At 37.4% G+C, this 16,079-nt stretch overlaps 1 protein-coding gene across 3 annotated transcripts in view; it reads left to right on the top strand.

Annotated features, from left to right (window-relative positions):
- Positions 1 to 14,799, top strand: part of mamdc4 (MAM domain containing 4) — a 30,166-nt gene extending 15,367 nt beyond the window's left edge. For all 3 annotated transcript variants that reach the window (XM_038268371.1, XM_038268370.1, XM_038268368.1), the window contains 15 exons: positions 118 to 226; positions 313 to 417; positions 805 to 939; positions 1,040 to 1,167; positions 3,229 to 3,445; positions 3,540 to 3,677; positions 3,751 to 3,878; positions 3,950 to 4,040; positions 5,206 to 5,355; positions 5,465 to 5,590; positions 6,198 to 6,322; positions 6,408 to 6,507; positions 8,560 to 8,723; positions 8,829 to 8,894; positions 13,333 to 14,799. In XM_038268371.1, the coding sequence (XP_038124299.1) occupies positions 118 to 226; positions 313 to 417; positions 805 to 939; positions 1,040 to 1,167; positions 3,229 to 3,445; positions 3,540 to 3,677; positions 3,751 to 3,878; positions 3,950 to 4,040; positions 5,206 to 5,355; positions 5,465 to 5,590; positions 6,198 to 6,322; positions 6,408 to 6,507; positions 8,560 to 8,723; positions 8,829 to 8,894; positions 13,333 to 13,365 (1,815 nt within the window). In that variant the 3' untranslated portion in view covers positions 13,366 to 14,799. The remainder of the gene's footprint in view (positions 1 to 117; positions 227 to 312; positions 418 to 804; positions 940 to 1,039; positions 1,168 to 3,228; positions 3,446 to 3,539; positions 3,678 to 3,750; positions 3,879 to 3,949; positions 4,041 to 5,205; positions 5,356 to 5,464; positions 5,591 to 6,197; positions 6,323 to 6,407; positions 6,508 to 8,559; positions 8,724 to 8,828; positions 8,895 to 13,332) is intronic.
- Positions 14,800 to 16,079: the final 1,280 nt, after the last annotated feature.

Genomic DNA, 16,079 nt, shown 5'->3' with positions numbered 1-16,079 from the left:
AAGTAGTGTTACTTTTAGTTAAGTACAATTTTGTGTACTCTAGTGCGATGTTTTACATTTCAAAGAACTGACTTTTGATGATGCTGCATATCCAACATTTTTGCTTCTTTTTTTAAGTTGGCATTTGAAGCCCGGGCTGTAAAAACTCAGCCGTATGCATGGATCAAAGTGAGGAACGTTCAGTTCATCAACTGCCACACTGACTATTATCCAGCTACACCAACAGGTAAATATTAGCACTATTAGTAAAAAAAAGAAAATAGTTTTTTTTTTGTATTTTAAATGTTTTAATTGAACGTTTCTTGATACCAGGACTGTCCTGTAACTTTGAGGAAGGACTGTGCAGTTGGTATCAGGACAACAGTGACAACTTTGACTGGTCTTTGGTTACTGGGATGGATCACACTATTGGAATAGGTGAGAAAAATCAACTTTCCAAGTTTTCCAGACTGATAATTTCAGGTTTTGCTACTTGTAGAAAACCTTCAGATCTAAAGAAATGAAACTGTTCAATACAACAATAATCCTTTCATGCCAACAATCAGTTAAAATAGACTATTTAAAAAAAATTGATAACTTTTATTGATTAAAGAAACTTTAGCTCTACTGAGCAAATCTTTCTTTAGAGAATGAACATGGAATCTGAAATAGCTAAAAACATTATTTGTTGAAATATTTTATTATTGTTCTCACCTAAAACTGAATCGTGTTATGTCTAATGAATAATGTCTAAGTTTCACTTTTCAAATATATCATCACTTATTGAGAGGAATCTGTGTCCATCTTCCTGTCGTTGATCATCAGGCAGCAGTCTTGTCGTGGACATGTGGAGTCCATCACTACTTGGAGCTTCTGGACGCTTGGTGTCATTCCTACAGCCTCCAGCATCAACAGAGATGTGTCTGACCTTCTTCTACAAGCTCTATGGGCCAGACGCAGGTGATCAAACCTGGAGCTCATCTATTGCTCTGATCACGAATGAAGCATTGACTCCTGATCAGATACAAACTAATGAGTCGATCTTCCTGATCTCATCCAGGAGCTCTGAATGTAAAGCTGATGGACGGCCTTGGCTATGAGGTTATACTGTGGACCCGCAGTGGGGCTCATGGCAATGTGTGGCACGAAGCGCACTGCCCCATACCGCATCAACTCACAGACTTTCAGGTATCAAAAAAGCAAATGCACAGCTGTGGAAAACATGTTTTATATGTTTTTCTCAATTCAATTTAGTTCAAAAATTGACTTAGACAAACAAAAATGTGATGGTATACAAGTGCAGCAGTGATCAAAGAGTGTAAACAGTGTAGGAGAAAAGAAATCCAGTTTAAAAGCCATAGTGCAAAAGGCATAGATAAGGAAAGGTTCAGTGCAGTGCAAATAAATAAATATGGTGCAAAATGCAGTAGAACAATGAGTTGTGTTTGATTTAAAGGGATTATTAAAAAAAAAAAAATCAACCATGTTGTTAGTGCAAATATGATGTTTTTAAGTATGATGCAGAGACTAGATTAGAGATGAAAGAGTTGACCCCAAAGGGAAATTAAAAACTTAAATCTGTCTTAAAATGCATCTTTAAAGCAAAAGTTGGGCAAACAAGATGGAATCTTCCAATCAAACCAGGTTATGTGACAAAGTAAACCAAATAACTGTTATTGAGTGTCTCTGATAAGTAGGAACAAGTCATTTACTTGCCTTTGGAACCCTTGTCCACTTTGTTTTTGGAAAACTAATAATTTTCAGCCAAAGTGGAGGATTTTCTCGAAGAACAGCCTGTTTAAAGTCAAACAAATCAATCTCAGCCACATTAGGCTTTCTGGAAAGCTTCAGGAGGGACCCCATAGATTTATTTATTTTATTTTGTCATTTTGTATACATGAGTGTAAACAAAAAGAAATTTCGTTTAAAACAGCTCTAGACATTTTCATTTTTTAAAGTGCAGCCTTGAAATAATATTAGTTAATATTATTTTATATTATATTTTGCAGCAAGCAGTGACAGTATTTCATCAATGTACAGAAATGCATTAAACTGTAACAGTTTAATGATTGCCATCTGCTGTCCATCTGGCAGCAAAGAGATACAAAAAAAACAAAAAAATGAGATTATGATTTTAGTACAAAGACAAGAGTAAAAGCTTATTTAATATTATGTTGATATAATACTATCCGAAATCCAATATTACAACACATATGCATACAGTTTCCAAATAAACAGATAAAAGTTAACCTCACGAGGACCATATTGATCCTATATTTGATCTTTGGTGATTTATTGTTCCTCTGATACAGCTTGTAAATCTGTAGCTTTCTTGATTAGAGTTTGTTTTATTCCTCTATGGATTTATCCAAAAACAGTTTTGTGTTTGGGTATGCTACACTCCGATCTGGTGCTCCATCTTGTTTGATCGAGGCAGATTAGATAAAAAAAGGGTTCATGTTTTTAAGGCTCAGCATCCATCACTTCTTTCAGCCATTATAGGCACAGTATTTGGCTGAAATACTTTTCTGATTGGCTTTAAAGCACGAACCATCAGGATCTCAGAGACCTGTTTAATCTGTGGTCTCTGGATAAGAAATAAATAGGTTTGATATCCAGATTTTACCATCTTCGTCTTTAACACAGTGCAGAACTTTAAGCTTTATTATTAAATCATTTTGTAATAAAGAAAGTCTTTGAGATTTTCAGCTATAAAGCATTTTTCATTGTCTTGTGCATAAAAAGCTTCATAAATAAGCTGCCTTTGACTCTAATAAATACTAATGATGTTGGTCATGAAGGCTTTAAAGATGTTAACATTGCGATTGTCAGTAAAAAGCGGCATTTTTTTTGTGTGTGTTTTTTTTTTTTTTTAGAAACCAGCTGAAAAACTACATTTTTGGGGCCATGGACCTCTTCAGGTTTTATTTATTTAAAAAAAAAAAGCAAGTTTGTATTTTTTTTTCAAATAAAATGAAATTGCAGTATAAATTAAATAACTTCAGGTGCAACTAAAATAACTGCTTATGTAGATGCAGCCAGAAATAAACTGGCTCTCCTTCTCCAGCCTGTTGAGTCAACAGGGAAATATTACATGTTTATTTGGGGTAAGGTTAATTTATGCCATAGTTCCAGCTTAGTAAGTCCTCCTGCATCTGTTCCACCTGTAAGAACCCTTCCATGAAAACAGACTGGAAAGAATCAAGGCTGCACAGAAAACCTTATCTAATAACTGTCATCCCCCAACAGCTGATGTTTGAGGCAGTTCGATCCGGTTTCGACGGCCAGGTGGCCATTGACGATGTGACTTTCCTGGACGGCCCGTGTGCCATGCCCAGAAAGTGCTCCTTTGAAGGACAGATGTGTGGGTACAGCAGCTACGGCACAGTTAAGTGGCTTCATCGAAACGGGCACAGCAGTACGGCCAGCGGACCCAAACTGGACCACACTCTGGGAACTGAGCTGGGTCAGAAAAAAAACCCTTTTGGTGAATAAAAAAGTCTGAACATCATGCAGAAAGCAAAGGTTTTAAACCGCCCTACTCTCTATGTTATTTCCAGGTTATTACATGATGGTCAACACCGACAGGGATGTTCTTCCAGCCGGTAACACTGCTGTCCTCGTCTCTCCTGTCCGTTCAGGAACAACCAAAACCGAATGTGTAACTTTCTGGTATCATATGAAAGAAGAGAATCCAGGTGAGCAGCTTTTCTATGCCTGTTCTACTCTATCTCACTTCTGTCAGATAGCTTCAGTAGTGGTTCCTTACAGGCTACCTTAGGGTATACATGAAACCCGAGAAGGGGGAGAGAGTACAGATCTTCTCAGCCAACCTGAATCAGGGAGATGAGTGGCGCCATGGCCAAGGCAACATCTCCAGCGGCCTTGTGGACTGGCAGGTAGGATTCAAAACAAGTTAGAGTACTTTTCCTAATATTCGGCTTAAAATTCAGTTAATATTCCTCCACAGTTGGAGTTTGAGGTGACCGGGTCAGGAGGCAAAAGTTCCCACGCTGCTGTTGATGACATCTCAGTGTTAGCTCATCCATGTGAAGATTATGGTTTGTTTTTACCTTTAATTCATTTTCAATTTCTTCAGTTTTTTATAACATGAAAAACAAATCTTATTTGCAGTTTAAAGCGCAAATAAAAAGGGAACCCAAATATTTCATACAAGTCTTTATACATTAGCCTTGGTCCAGTTGGGTCCGGCTACCAAAAGCTAAAAAAATATGAAAATTACAAGCCATACAGGAAGATTCAGGCGCCTAACGAGAAAGATAACCGGTAAATTTCAGAATAAAATCCACCATCCTATGATAACCTTACGAAAGAACAAACAAAACATCAAACTTAAAAAAAGGGGCTTCTGTAGGATGAAATAGGTTATTTCTTTTCTACACTCTGCATACCAGTAGAAAAATTAAGCATCATTTTCCTTTAAAGTCTGTTTTATCAAAGGAACTAATAGAGTATTTTAAGCAAAAGGTAATACTGAGTGCATATTGTTTGGTACATTCACATTATTTTCTGTGATTCATATTTCTGTGGGCTTTGCTTCACTATTGTCTCAACATCATGGTTTCCCTTATTTGTTTACAGATTTTGCAGCCTTTTTACTTTCCACTCAAATTTCCACTAATTACACTTGGACTGGACTGCCTAAGATTATTATAGAAATGGCCTTTTTGCAGCTTACTCTGTTTGTAGAGTTTGTCAGTGACCCTCCCTCTAGAATAAGTCATGTTTTATTTATAACCGTAAAGTAAAATCATCTTTTAGTGAATTTATTGCGATGCTGCTGTATAATAGTCAGTTTCTATTAGTGCTGCACCGAAACCAGTATCGGGCGGGGCCCCGATCCAGCACTGATATGGTGGTATCGGTATCGGCGAGTACCAACAAATAGGGCACCGATACCATTTTGAGAGCCAAAATTTATTCAACTATTCTCACCGATTACAGGTAGGGAATAAAAAGTTCTACTGGATTCATTTTGTATTAGTCTTTTTCCTGCTTCACAAAGGTAGGCAGCAGCTTGACAAAGCCATGATGGCAAGTAGTATTCAGTTCTTCATATATACACACACACATCAATTTCAAATAGATGGTATCGGTATGGTACCGGTATCGGCCAATACTGCACAGGCAGGTATCGGGGCCAAAAAATGGCATTAGAGCAACACTAGTTCCTATAGTAGATATGCTTTTCTTTTAAAACCATAGGTGCTATGTGCAGCATGGAAAATGGGATGTGCATTTGGAACAACATTCAAGACAGTGAAAGGGACAAACTGGACTGGGATTTGACCAGTCGGGAGACAGAAGAGCACTATCCCGTCCCGCCTGAAGACCACACTCTGGGCACAGAGAGAGGTGGGCGTCACAGAGACAAAATCTGCAGCTGCTTTGATTGTTAAGAGTTTCTGTTCTGGTTCTAATCAAGTCTTTCCTTTTTCTTTTTTTTTTCTTTTTTTGTTCCCAGGTCATTTCCTCTTTTTTCCCAGCAGCAACAGGACCGCAGCAAATCAAAACACCTGGATTCTCAGCCCCCACCTGCCTGCGACTCAGGCCACCTGTCTGAGGTTCTGGGCCTACAAACCCCACTCATGTAAGCCCGGTGGCCCCAAAAACGGACCATAGAATCGTGATCTTTGGCGCTCACAAAAATATTTCCCCCAAATTTCCATTAAATAAAATATTCCCATTTACTTTTTAGATAAATTTGACACAAAACTTTTTATTAAACCTTACATTATTAATATTCATTTGTATAGTAAAGCTTGTTTTTTTTAAATACATAATCATCAGTTTTATAGGTTTAGTTTTAATACAGTATACTTACTCAAAATAATAATAATGAGTGTATTTATTTCAAAAATATAACTGTTTGAATTGTATAATAATCATTGTTACCTTTATAAAAATGAAACAAAAACTTTATGTATTGAAATAAATCCACTCATTAGCATTATTCCTGATTAAGTATACTTTAATAGTACGAAATACCTGAACCTGATGATTATGTGTTTCAAATAAATACAATTTATTATACAAATGCATCATGTGAGATGTATTTAATAGGTCTGTGTTGAAATTATCTAATAAAAAAGTTAATAGAAGTTTTTTTACATAAAGAAAAAATACATACATTTCAGAAATTGTGTTTAGATATCCTTTTGAGTGTGTTTTTGATGCTTCATGTTGAATTTCGGCAGCTGACTGCCAGCTGAGAATCTGGAGACTGTCTGGAGGTCTAACCAATGAGCTGCTGAGAGTGACCAAACTCGGGGGACCTTGGAAACTTTTTGAAGTAAACATCACATCTGCTGAGGAGTACCAGGTCAGACGCTCCAGGGAACTTTTTAGAAATCTTCAAACTTTCATCCTGAGTCTGCCCGGACTAAAAAGCTGCTTCCTGTTAACAGATTGTCTTTGAAGGGATCAAAGGAACAGCCGGTTTTGTCGCTCTGGATGACATCGAGTACACCGTTGGCTTTGACTGCGCCACCCGAGTCACAAAACCGAGTAAGACTGAAGACCCCAAATTACCTGGATTTATATGGTTTTTTTCCCCTCAGATGCAGACTACACGTTCAAACTAAAGTCGTTCTGCATATACAAACCACAAAAACACAAGTTCAGTCCAATTTACTCTGGATTCCCTAAATAAATCCAGGACAACTCTTAAGGATTCTTGTTTTTTAAATTAATCTCAGTATCAATCCAGATGTTCTGTAGTCTCCTTAGAGTTTTGTTTGAAAACAAGAGAAGATCTCCGCTGCAGTGAGACTCATTCGTCCTTTGGGTTATGACCCCACCAGTTTTGCATGTATGGATTTATTTTATTTAATTTAAAATGGCCCCAAACAGTCAGATTGGATCCGTTCTGTTAACAGCAGTTTTCCGCTGGTACCCCAGGGTCTCTCATGGATTCAGAGCTTGACTTTGACTAGGCCACTCTAACAGCTCAATGTGCTTCGATCTAAACAAGTGGTTTTTAACCTTTTTTCTCTGAATGCCTCCTCAAAACTAAGCCGATCCTTAAGAACCATCAAAATATCAAACAATATAATACAGCAATATGTACATAGTAATATTCCTCAGATGAAAGAAGGAAATTCTAGAAACCTCTTTGATATGGGATTTAAATGACAGGTCCCGATCAAAAACAACACCAAGATTTTTTACTTTATTATCTGAAATCAGTTTAATCCCATCCAAATGAAGTGACTGGCTAATCTGCTTATTTTTCAAAGACTCTGGTCCAAAGACTATAACTTCTGTTTTGTCTGCATTCAGAAGGAGAAAGTTAAGAGTTAGAAATGTTGGAGACAGAAAGAGCCAAATCTGAGATCATCTTCTGCATCTAGGCTGCTTCTCTGTTTGTATTTTATTCAAGCAACGTGATGGATGAGAATCATTTCTGACAACAGATTGTGGGCATTTTTTGTAGAAAGGGCAAAGTACTCACTTTGTCTACATCCTGAAGTCCATCTGTGTCTGTCTGCTCACTGTGAGTTCATTAATAACAAGGCATTGATTGGCCCGATATCAGACATGCAAAGAGATCTTAGCACAAAAGGTACAGATGAATATAGAGAAGAAAATATGTAAAATCGGGGATAATTAGAGCACCACACATTGATTTTTATTAGTAAGCATAATTGTAGAGTTCTAGTATTATTTATAAAAATGCCTTGCGCTCCTCTCATACCTCCAGTGTTACTGATCTAAGGCCTTGTATCGTCGCTCTGGCTGTATGATTGCATTTTGATGTTTCTGACAGGGCTTCTTCCAGGATTGCCCAGTTTTAAGCTCCATCTATCCTCCCATTTTCTCCAATGGGAAGTTTAGCAGGGACCTCCCTTTAACATCACTATGCCCCCCCATGCTTTACTAAGGGGACGTAATTAGCAAGGTGATGTAATCTGGTAGATTTTGGCCAAGATAGCAGTTTGCATTTAACCCTAGAAATCTCCTCTAACCACAGCGACTTCTTCCACATGTTTGCTGTGTCCCCTGCAAGGCTTCAGGACTTCAGTGGCTCTTTTTTTTCTCATTAAGATACTTTTTATGTAATGCACGAATAGTGGTTGTCCTGTTAACAGATAATCCTGCTCTCCTGAGATCTTGGCTTAAAATATTTAAAAAAAAACACTTTCTTGATAAGTTAGTTAAGGGCTTCCTTGTCTTGGTTGGTCTGCAGTTTATCCATCAAATTGAAATTCTCCTCAGCCTTCTCCCTGACCTGTTGGCTGCATTCTTTGGTTTCCATGACTGCTATTGTCATCTAATGAACCTCTGAGACCTTCAAAGAACAGCTGGACTGTTTACTAATAAGGGGTCTTTAAGGGTTTCAGGGGGAAAAAAAAAGGTTTAAATTAGTAATTTTCCTTCATCTTTGCAATTTACATTCCTGAGTGAAAATATGTGTGTGAATAATGTTTTCAAATGAATGTCTTTCATAAACAGAATACCAACATTTTTGTTGGTAGCTTTTATATGAATCCTTTACATCGATGTGGCGGTAAAATCTTCTGCAGAACCTAAGATGGCCTATTTCTATTTGTGCTTCAGCCACAAAGCTGCCAGACAACACTGGTGGAATTGCAGCCTCTGTGATCGTGGTCCTGCTGCTGATCGGCACGTTGGTGGCCCTGCTCGTCTTCTACCTGCGAACCAATCATGTTTCACCTGTCCCTACCGGCTTCAGTAATGAAGGATATGATTCAGAACCCACCGTGAGTGAAAACATCCTCAGATGCTCCCGAATATCCCTTCTTCTCTAAATGTTTCACCATTTCTTATCAAAAACTTGTCTTATTAATATTTAAACTGGATCTTAGGAGGATCGTGTGACAATTCCTCCAGTACAAAACCATCCAATGGCTGCAGGATTCAACAACGTCTCTGTGAGTTTTACTCTAACATGTTTTATCTCCATGGAGACACTTTATTTGCTCAGTTGTTGCATTTATCTCTCACCACAAGAGGGCAGCGTCCATTAATTAGACAAGGGGTCAGCAACCCAATCTGCTCAAAGAGCCATATTAGATCAAAAAAACAAAAAACAAATCTATCTAAGTGTTTTAGCCCACTATAAAAACAAGGACTATGTCGGCTTAAATATATAATACGTATTCATTATTAAATGTCACATCATGTGACTACTCTGCTGTACAATATTTGGTGCTTTAATTTTAAATTGAATCACAATATTGACATATTAGGTTTTATTGTATTAATGAAGTTATAGAAAAACAATAAAGAAACCAGATTTGTGGTGTTAGTTTTATTTTTAGGATTTTTAGGGGGGGTTCACATACATGCATCAGAGAACTACCTGTTGGATCTGTGAACGGTTTTCCATGCTTGCATCAAAACTAGCAGCAATAGTGGAAGTTGGAGATGCAATCCACCTCTTTAATGAATCTTTGCTCTCCTCTAATTTATCAATAAGTTCTGCAAAAGCAATTTTTCCCACCTTGGTGATCGGATGCATATTTTGCACACCTTCCCTTTCCAAATGAAGCTTTTTACTATTTGACAACTTCTCATTCCAAAGCAAACATGCAGACAATCTTTTTTCCGCATTGGTAATGAAAGCAAATGATTCAGTCCTTTCTTCTTTGAATCCTCTCTTCTCATCAGCCATCTTCATTTTTACCCTTTGGAATCCATGGCCGAGACACACCCACCGGTTTGTTTACAACAGCCACCTTAGACAACTTTTATTGTCATTTTGTTCACACAAAGTGTATTCAAACGAAATTTCGCTTGGTACAGCTTTGCAGACAGCAAATGAACATCATCTGCCTGGCACCGCGTCGCGCCGTAATGTGTCTTGCAGGCTATGAAGCAAATCTTTGTTCACAGAAATGTTTGCATTTATTGTTTAAATTATTAATTTAAGTTATTAAACACTTTTTGACAGCATTGGAAAACACAACAAATTTTTATTTCACCTCCTGCAAACCATATTAAAACAAACAAACGAAAACATCCATCTTTTTCGAGCAAGCGGGCGCTTAAGAGCCGCGGGTTGCCAACCTCTGAATAATACATATAGACTGAACAATAAATAACAGCTTGCTGAATGCAATATGTTCACAAAGGAAAATCTGAAATTACTCCATAAAGTTTATGCCAAAAAATATATTTTCATCTGTACATGAATATATTAGAGATATTTAAGTCTCTCTGCAGTCTCCTCTAAACTGAGGTACGGTTTAGCTCTTTGAAATTTGGTAAATATGTAGAACCTTCCAAAACAAGAAAGAAGGCATGGAGTCATGCCTTAAAGTCACCACCAGGAAGTTGGTGACTTTTGGTCAAATGGTTGTTTTATGATGGCTTTGAAATTTGAAAGGACTTTAACATTTTCTTCTGAAAATTCCAGAGTCTTGCTTATCATTGTGCCATTAAAGGGGGTTAAAAGCTATAAAAATTGTCTAGTTTTGAGTATTTTAATGGGACTTGGCCAGACTTCATTCTTTCAACTTTCAAGGATTCAGGAGGGAAACGAAAATAGTCAGAAAAAGGGACAAAATATCAACAGAAACGCCACAAAAAATATTCAGAAATACATGAGTGCTTTTAAAGAACATTGCTTTCCTGAATCACAGGAAAGCAATGTTGTCAGAGTTTTCTGCCTCTACAGCAAATACAATCTGCTCTAATTAAAAATAATTCCCAATTAAACCAATTAAACCAAAGCATCTGTAGGTGAGATAACAGCTTAACCTGAAAAACAAGTTTTAAATGTTCCCTTTAATGTCTTTCTCTGGTTGCCTTAAACATGTCAAAGGCTGCAGTTCTGGATCTGCTGCATATGTTCCGTTTTTATCTTTATAATTATACATAATACATAATTATGACAGTTTAAAAGTCTTTGAGGAGCCTGTTTAATTAAATCAAAGTCTCTGAGAACATTTTGAGTGCTCAGTATTTTTCTAAATGTAAAAACTATATTACACATTCTTACACATTTCCTAGCCATCAAACAGCTTTTTACTTCCTGTTTGGGATCATGGGCAAAGTGGAAAACCCATTCGAGTCATTTGGCTGTTGAAGTAGGACAAAAAATACAAACCTCCTTTTTAAAAAAAAAATTTATTCAGCTTTATGCAAATCACATTCTAGACTGGCAACAAGACATAACCTTAGCATGATGCTGCTCCCTCCATGCTTTACAATAGGTAGAGTAATTGTTAAGTTGAATTCCTCTAAGCATTCTTCTGTCATTACGTTCTCTAACGTTGTCCTTTATAAACATAGAATGTTTCTCCTGAAGGCGTTTAGTTTCTCTTTGTTAAAAAAGAAGCAATTTGCATTAGTGCTTGAAGGAACCGCCTCAGGCTGTACTGATGTGAACTGAATTCACTGATCATAGTAGCACTGGTTTTTAAACAGCTTCTAGTTTGTGGAAGGCAAAGATTTTGCAGGTTCTTTTGTGTTTTTTAAACAATTTTCTTTCCCATAATGGGGAAAGTTTTGGTCTGAATGGTTGAAATGTGGTTCTTCCAACAGAAAAAAGATCCTAAACACCCATCAGAACTGGTTTAGGATCAGTAAAGAAATACCCACAGCATCAAACATCCTTCTTATTTAGAGGCTGGCATCGATTCCTTAAAACACTGCGCTCAAAATTAACACATTTTAGTCAAGCTTGAAGGTGTCAATTTTCAAACCAAGGCTTCTTTCTTGCTTGATCACCTTAAGGTCCACGGTCTTACTAGAATTTGAAGTCGGTTCTATTTATTCATGTTTCTCTTCGTCCCAAACCCCCCAAACAGTTTAGCTGATCTTGACAGATCTATGGTGTGAACTTGAGAATTTTGGTGACACATTTGGTGATACATAAAGGTGTTTTCAAAATGCTAGAAATGTTTCCTTGTTGGTTGGTTTCCAGCAGGGTTTGGCTCAGTGATTCAGAAGAATGTCCTGCTTTATCCATTCCTGAACCAGTTGTAAATTATCCTGAAAGTGACACAGTGTTCTGTGAAAACTCTAAATCATGCAACTGTTTCCACTATCTAGCTTTTGATTTACCGTAGGTTAAAAGGTGAAGTTTGCAGGTAGAGATTTTGGTTCTGTACAATGATTTCACCTCTATTATGCTTCAGTGTTGAACCCAAACTCTTAAAATTTAGATGAAAAGAAAGTGGTTTAAGTTTTTAGAAACAACCCTGGAACCGCCAGAGTTCAAACCGACAATAAACTAAAAAGAACTGCTGGAAGACCAGAGTTGCTGTTCATGGCTAGACCTGTTTCTAACATGGACTGTGATGGTGGAGCCTAATTCTTTCTGAAAATATATATCTAGATATATATCTAAATATAGATAGATAGAGAGATAGAGAGAGGGTGAGATAGAGAAATACATAGATGTTTAAAGTTGAGCTGTTGGACTAAAATGACAAATGTTTGAATTGTCAAGCATGGTGGTGACAGCATGTTGCTGTGGGGTCTATTATTAGTGCCAGAATCTTTCATTTGTGGTTTGTTTAAATGATTTATGAATAAAGTTGACATTGACACTGGATGAAGCAGCAACATTTGATTTAATTTTTGTGATGGTATTCGCTACTTCCTCATCCGAGGCCTTTGGAAAATTTCCAGGCTTAAAGGCAGGAAATTGGGGGTCAGGAAACCAAATAATTTTAAATCAATTGGAAGGGCTTTGAAAGGAAAGCTTTTTAACATCTATGGGGTTGAACATACCTATTTTTGCCCATAGAATTAAAACACATTAATTTTTTATTTTTTTTTATTGTTGCACTTCTTTTTTTTTTTTTTTTTTTTTTTTTTACAGTGTCCTGTCAGGCAATGTGGAAATAAGAATAATTGTCTTGATGCCAAAAAGAGCCCAACAGATTTTACTTTCACAAGTGTAGCGGTATGGCAATTGCCATATTGCTCCACTTGTTTCATGCATATAAATTGCTTTATTATAATTATGCAGGGAGTTTTACAGTTTATATGGACACTGCAATGCAAATAGAGCAGAAAAACAGAAGAAGAAAAGGAAAAAAGAAAAAAGAGAAAAGATGAAAGAAAGAAGAGATAGAAAGGAGACAATGACAAAACATTTTCAGTCTGCTTCATCACCTGTAAAGAGATGGAAAAAAAAGAACAGCACAACCGAAAGACATGGTACGAGATATACAATAAAGCAACACCTTGAAACTATGGCTAAAGTAATATTATTAAGTCTGACATGTACTCTGTGTTACCTGAAGATATGAATGTGGGCTTTCTGTTTGAAAGTGAATCTCTAAGTACCTGGAGCCAATTGTTGCACTTCACAGATTGCACTTTAACAGATTTTTTTTTTTTTTTCTTCTGCAGGTCCCTGAGGTCAGACAGAGGGAGGAGGAGTGACTTGGGGGGCGCACTGCCACCTAAAGGTGGTTTTCTGAAATATAGGTGATATCACAGCAGGAGAACTGCTTGTGTCACCCTCAATAAGACACACACATACACACACACACACTGACATATACACAGAAAACACAAGCCTTCAGCGCTTTTCAATGCAGCTGCCTCAGATCTGATTGGATCCTCTGAGTTCAGGACCTTCAGCATGTGGACAGCTGGAAGACAGGAGGACACCGCGGTGCTCTGGATGAATATTACAGTGACTGTCTAAGTAGGTGGTAAAGTAGTAGGCAAAATAAAGATGCTTTTAGATATATAAAAAAAAATCTCTACCAGGTGCAATGCTACTAAAGTAAGAGTCTGGATTAACATCTGGTCGTTGTGTAAAGGGAGTTAATGGTAAATCACTAAGGCAGCAGTAGGAGCTGAAGCAAGAAACATGCAGTTCTGGAGTTTTGGAGACAACTGAACTATTGCACTCTAAGAAAATACAACTGATTTTATATTTTTTAATAATTTTGATTTTCTTAATACCTAAATTAAATGCTGACTTTATAACGCTTGACATTATTGACCTGTGAGAGTTTATCGCAATTAGTCAGCTTGCCTCTTCACCGGCGAGGTTTTGGGATTTTAGCCAAATTGGTTCCAAAATGTCAATGGTCTTGTCAATAAGAAACTGTAATACACAGATGAGCAGACTGTTCTGTGGAAGAAATTGAAAAATGCTTTGATCCCACTTTTTATCCATTGGAGTGTGCAGTCGTAACCTTTCCTGCATGCTGAATTCTTGCTGTATTTGTGCGTTTAGAGCAAAATAGAATCCATCGTGCTCGCTTCAACCCTTTCAGACTGACCCCAAAAAGGGTCAGCCAGAATGTAGCAGTATTATGGTTTAAGGTGCGACGTTTAGCTGTGATGAAAGCAAGAGCTGTCGAGCCCACAACTGCACCTAAATATATGGCATTGCAGGAGGACGAACATGTGGCTGATGCTTTCACTTCTGTGTGATCAGATTTCATTTTTCGAAAGATGTTCAAAACAAAAGCATAAAAATGTACTTTTTCTTTTCCTCGTGGTGTCTGCTGCTATGTCATTTGTACTATGACTGGCTCAAACCAAAATTTTGCAGGCAGGCACTGAGTATCGTTTCACCCAATCAGCTCAGAAGGTTCTGCTGATCGTCCCCTCCTTTCAGCGAACAGATTCGATCAGAGCAATCCCAGATTAATATTGTGTAGAACTAGAACTGAGTTCTACCCATGATCAGTCTGTATTGCTAGGTGAATGCTGGCGCAGGATTATGAGAAAGCTCACACACGTGGATCTGATCTGGGTTCTTCAATGTCAGCACCATTTATGGTGAAGCTCAGGTTTTCTTCACCAGATGTCCAACCAATCAGGAGGATCAATCAGAGGAAACGCCTTAGCTCCAATCGCTTTAAAATCAGTTGCTCTTTTTTTCTGAAAAGGCCATATTCTGAAGGACTTTGATATGAGCATGCAGTGAGATCACTACCACCAGTACCAAGCTCTGCATTGTTCTGCAACACCTTACAGCAGAAATCCCAGTCTACCATTGATGCTTTTCAGAAACAGAGAGGGCTTCTTTGCTGCTCCTTTTGTCATGAAATGTTTAGCTCTAAGCATGTATATAAAGTCATACCCACCCGCTGCCAGGAGCAAGTTCTGCACTGGTGGCAACATGTACCACACCTCATGTACTTCTTTCAAAATTTGAGTCTATCTGATGCTTTTTTCTGACAGAAACTGTGTCTTTGCTGCCCTTCTTGTCTAAAAGTCTTCATGTCACCGTCCTCCGAGACTTTCACCTGCTGCAGCTGTAGTCGGTTCCATCTATCTGTGGTGATCCTGCTGGTGCTTGCCAGAAACTCTTGGAAATCCTTCCAAGACTTATTAAAGCAACCACCTTGCTTATTAGATTAATCGAGGCAGATATCAGCTGGACTCTTTGAAAGCCTGTGCTTATAATAAGTCTGCAAATGTGCAAACCTTTATACAGTTTCCACGCTGCACAATAACCTAATACAACAGGATGTTAGTCTAATTCTAAAAGCTTTTAAAAGGCACTGTATGATTAAAAGGAAAATAACCAAACAATCAGTCAAATTTAGGATATCTAAGTTACATTTTGGCTATTGGGCTTCAAATTAAAGGTTTATAACAGGTAAAAATAAGGCAAATGTTAAAGATGTGTTGCTGCTGGCTTAGGGTTGAATCAAGAAGAGAGAAAAGTGCACGGGAAGTGCAGAAAGCGCACGGGAAATAATGATCTTTCAATCAAAGGTGAAACAGCAGCTGTGAAAGTGTATTTTGGAAAACAAAAAGATGGAAGATGTGTTTGACATGTTTGAATGTTGACCTCAGCTATACATGAGCTCTGATTATAAATAAAGCAGATTTCAAAGCATTTTCATTCTCAGTTTTACTTTTTAACTCATTTATTTATTTTGATATTTACATACAAACATGTTTCTGCTTTTTGGTCAGTCGTTCTTCCCTTTTAACAGTGAAGCAAAATAAATGGTGCCAAAAATACTTACAGAGATAGATTTTTAAAGTGGTTTTATCATCATGTTAAGGCTTGCAACTTTTCCAGTTTCCATTTTTTCAGTATTTGTGTGTGAAATGGTTTGCACTTTGGTTTGAGGACAACAGTTTCAGATTACAATATGGCAAAGCTCAATTAACTACAA

Source organism: Cyprinodon tularosa, unplaced genomic scaffold (assembly GCF_016077235.1).
Source record: "Cyprinodon tularosa strain WSP-4 unplaced genomic scaffold, ASM1607723v1 ctg7, whole genome shotgun sequence".
Lineage (NCBI taxonomy): Eukaryota > Metazoa > Chordata > Actinopteri > Cyprinodontiformes > Cyprinodontidae > Cyprinodon > Cyprinodon tularosa.
This window is presented reverse-complemented; position numbering and strand designations above follow the sequence as displayed.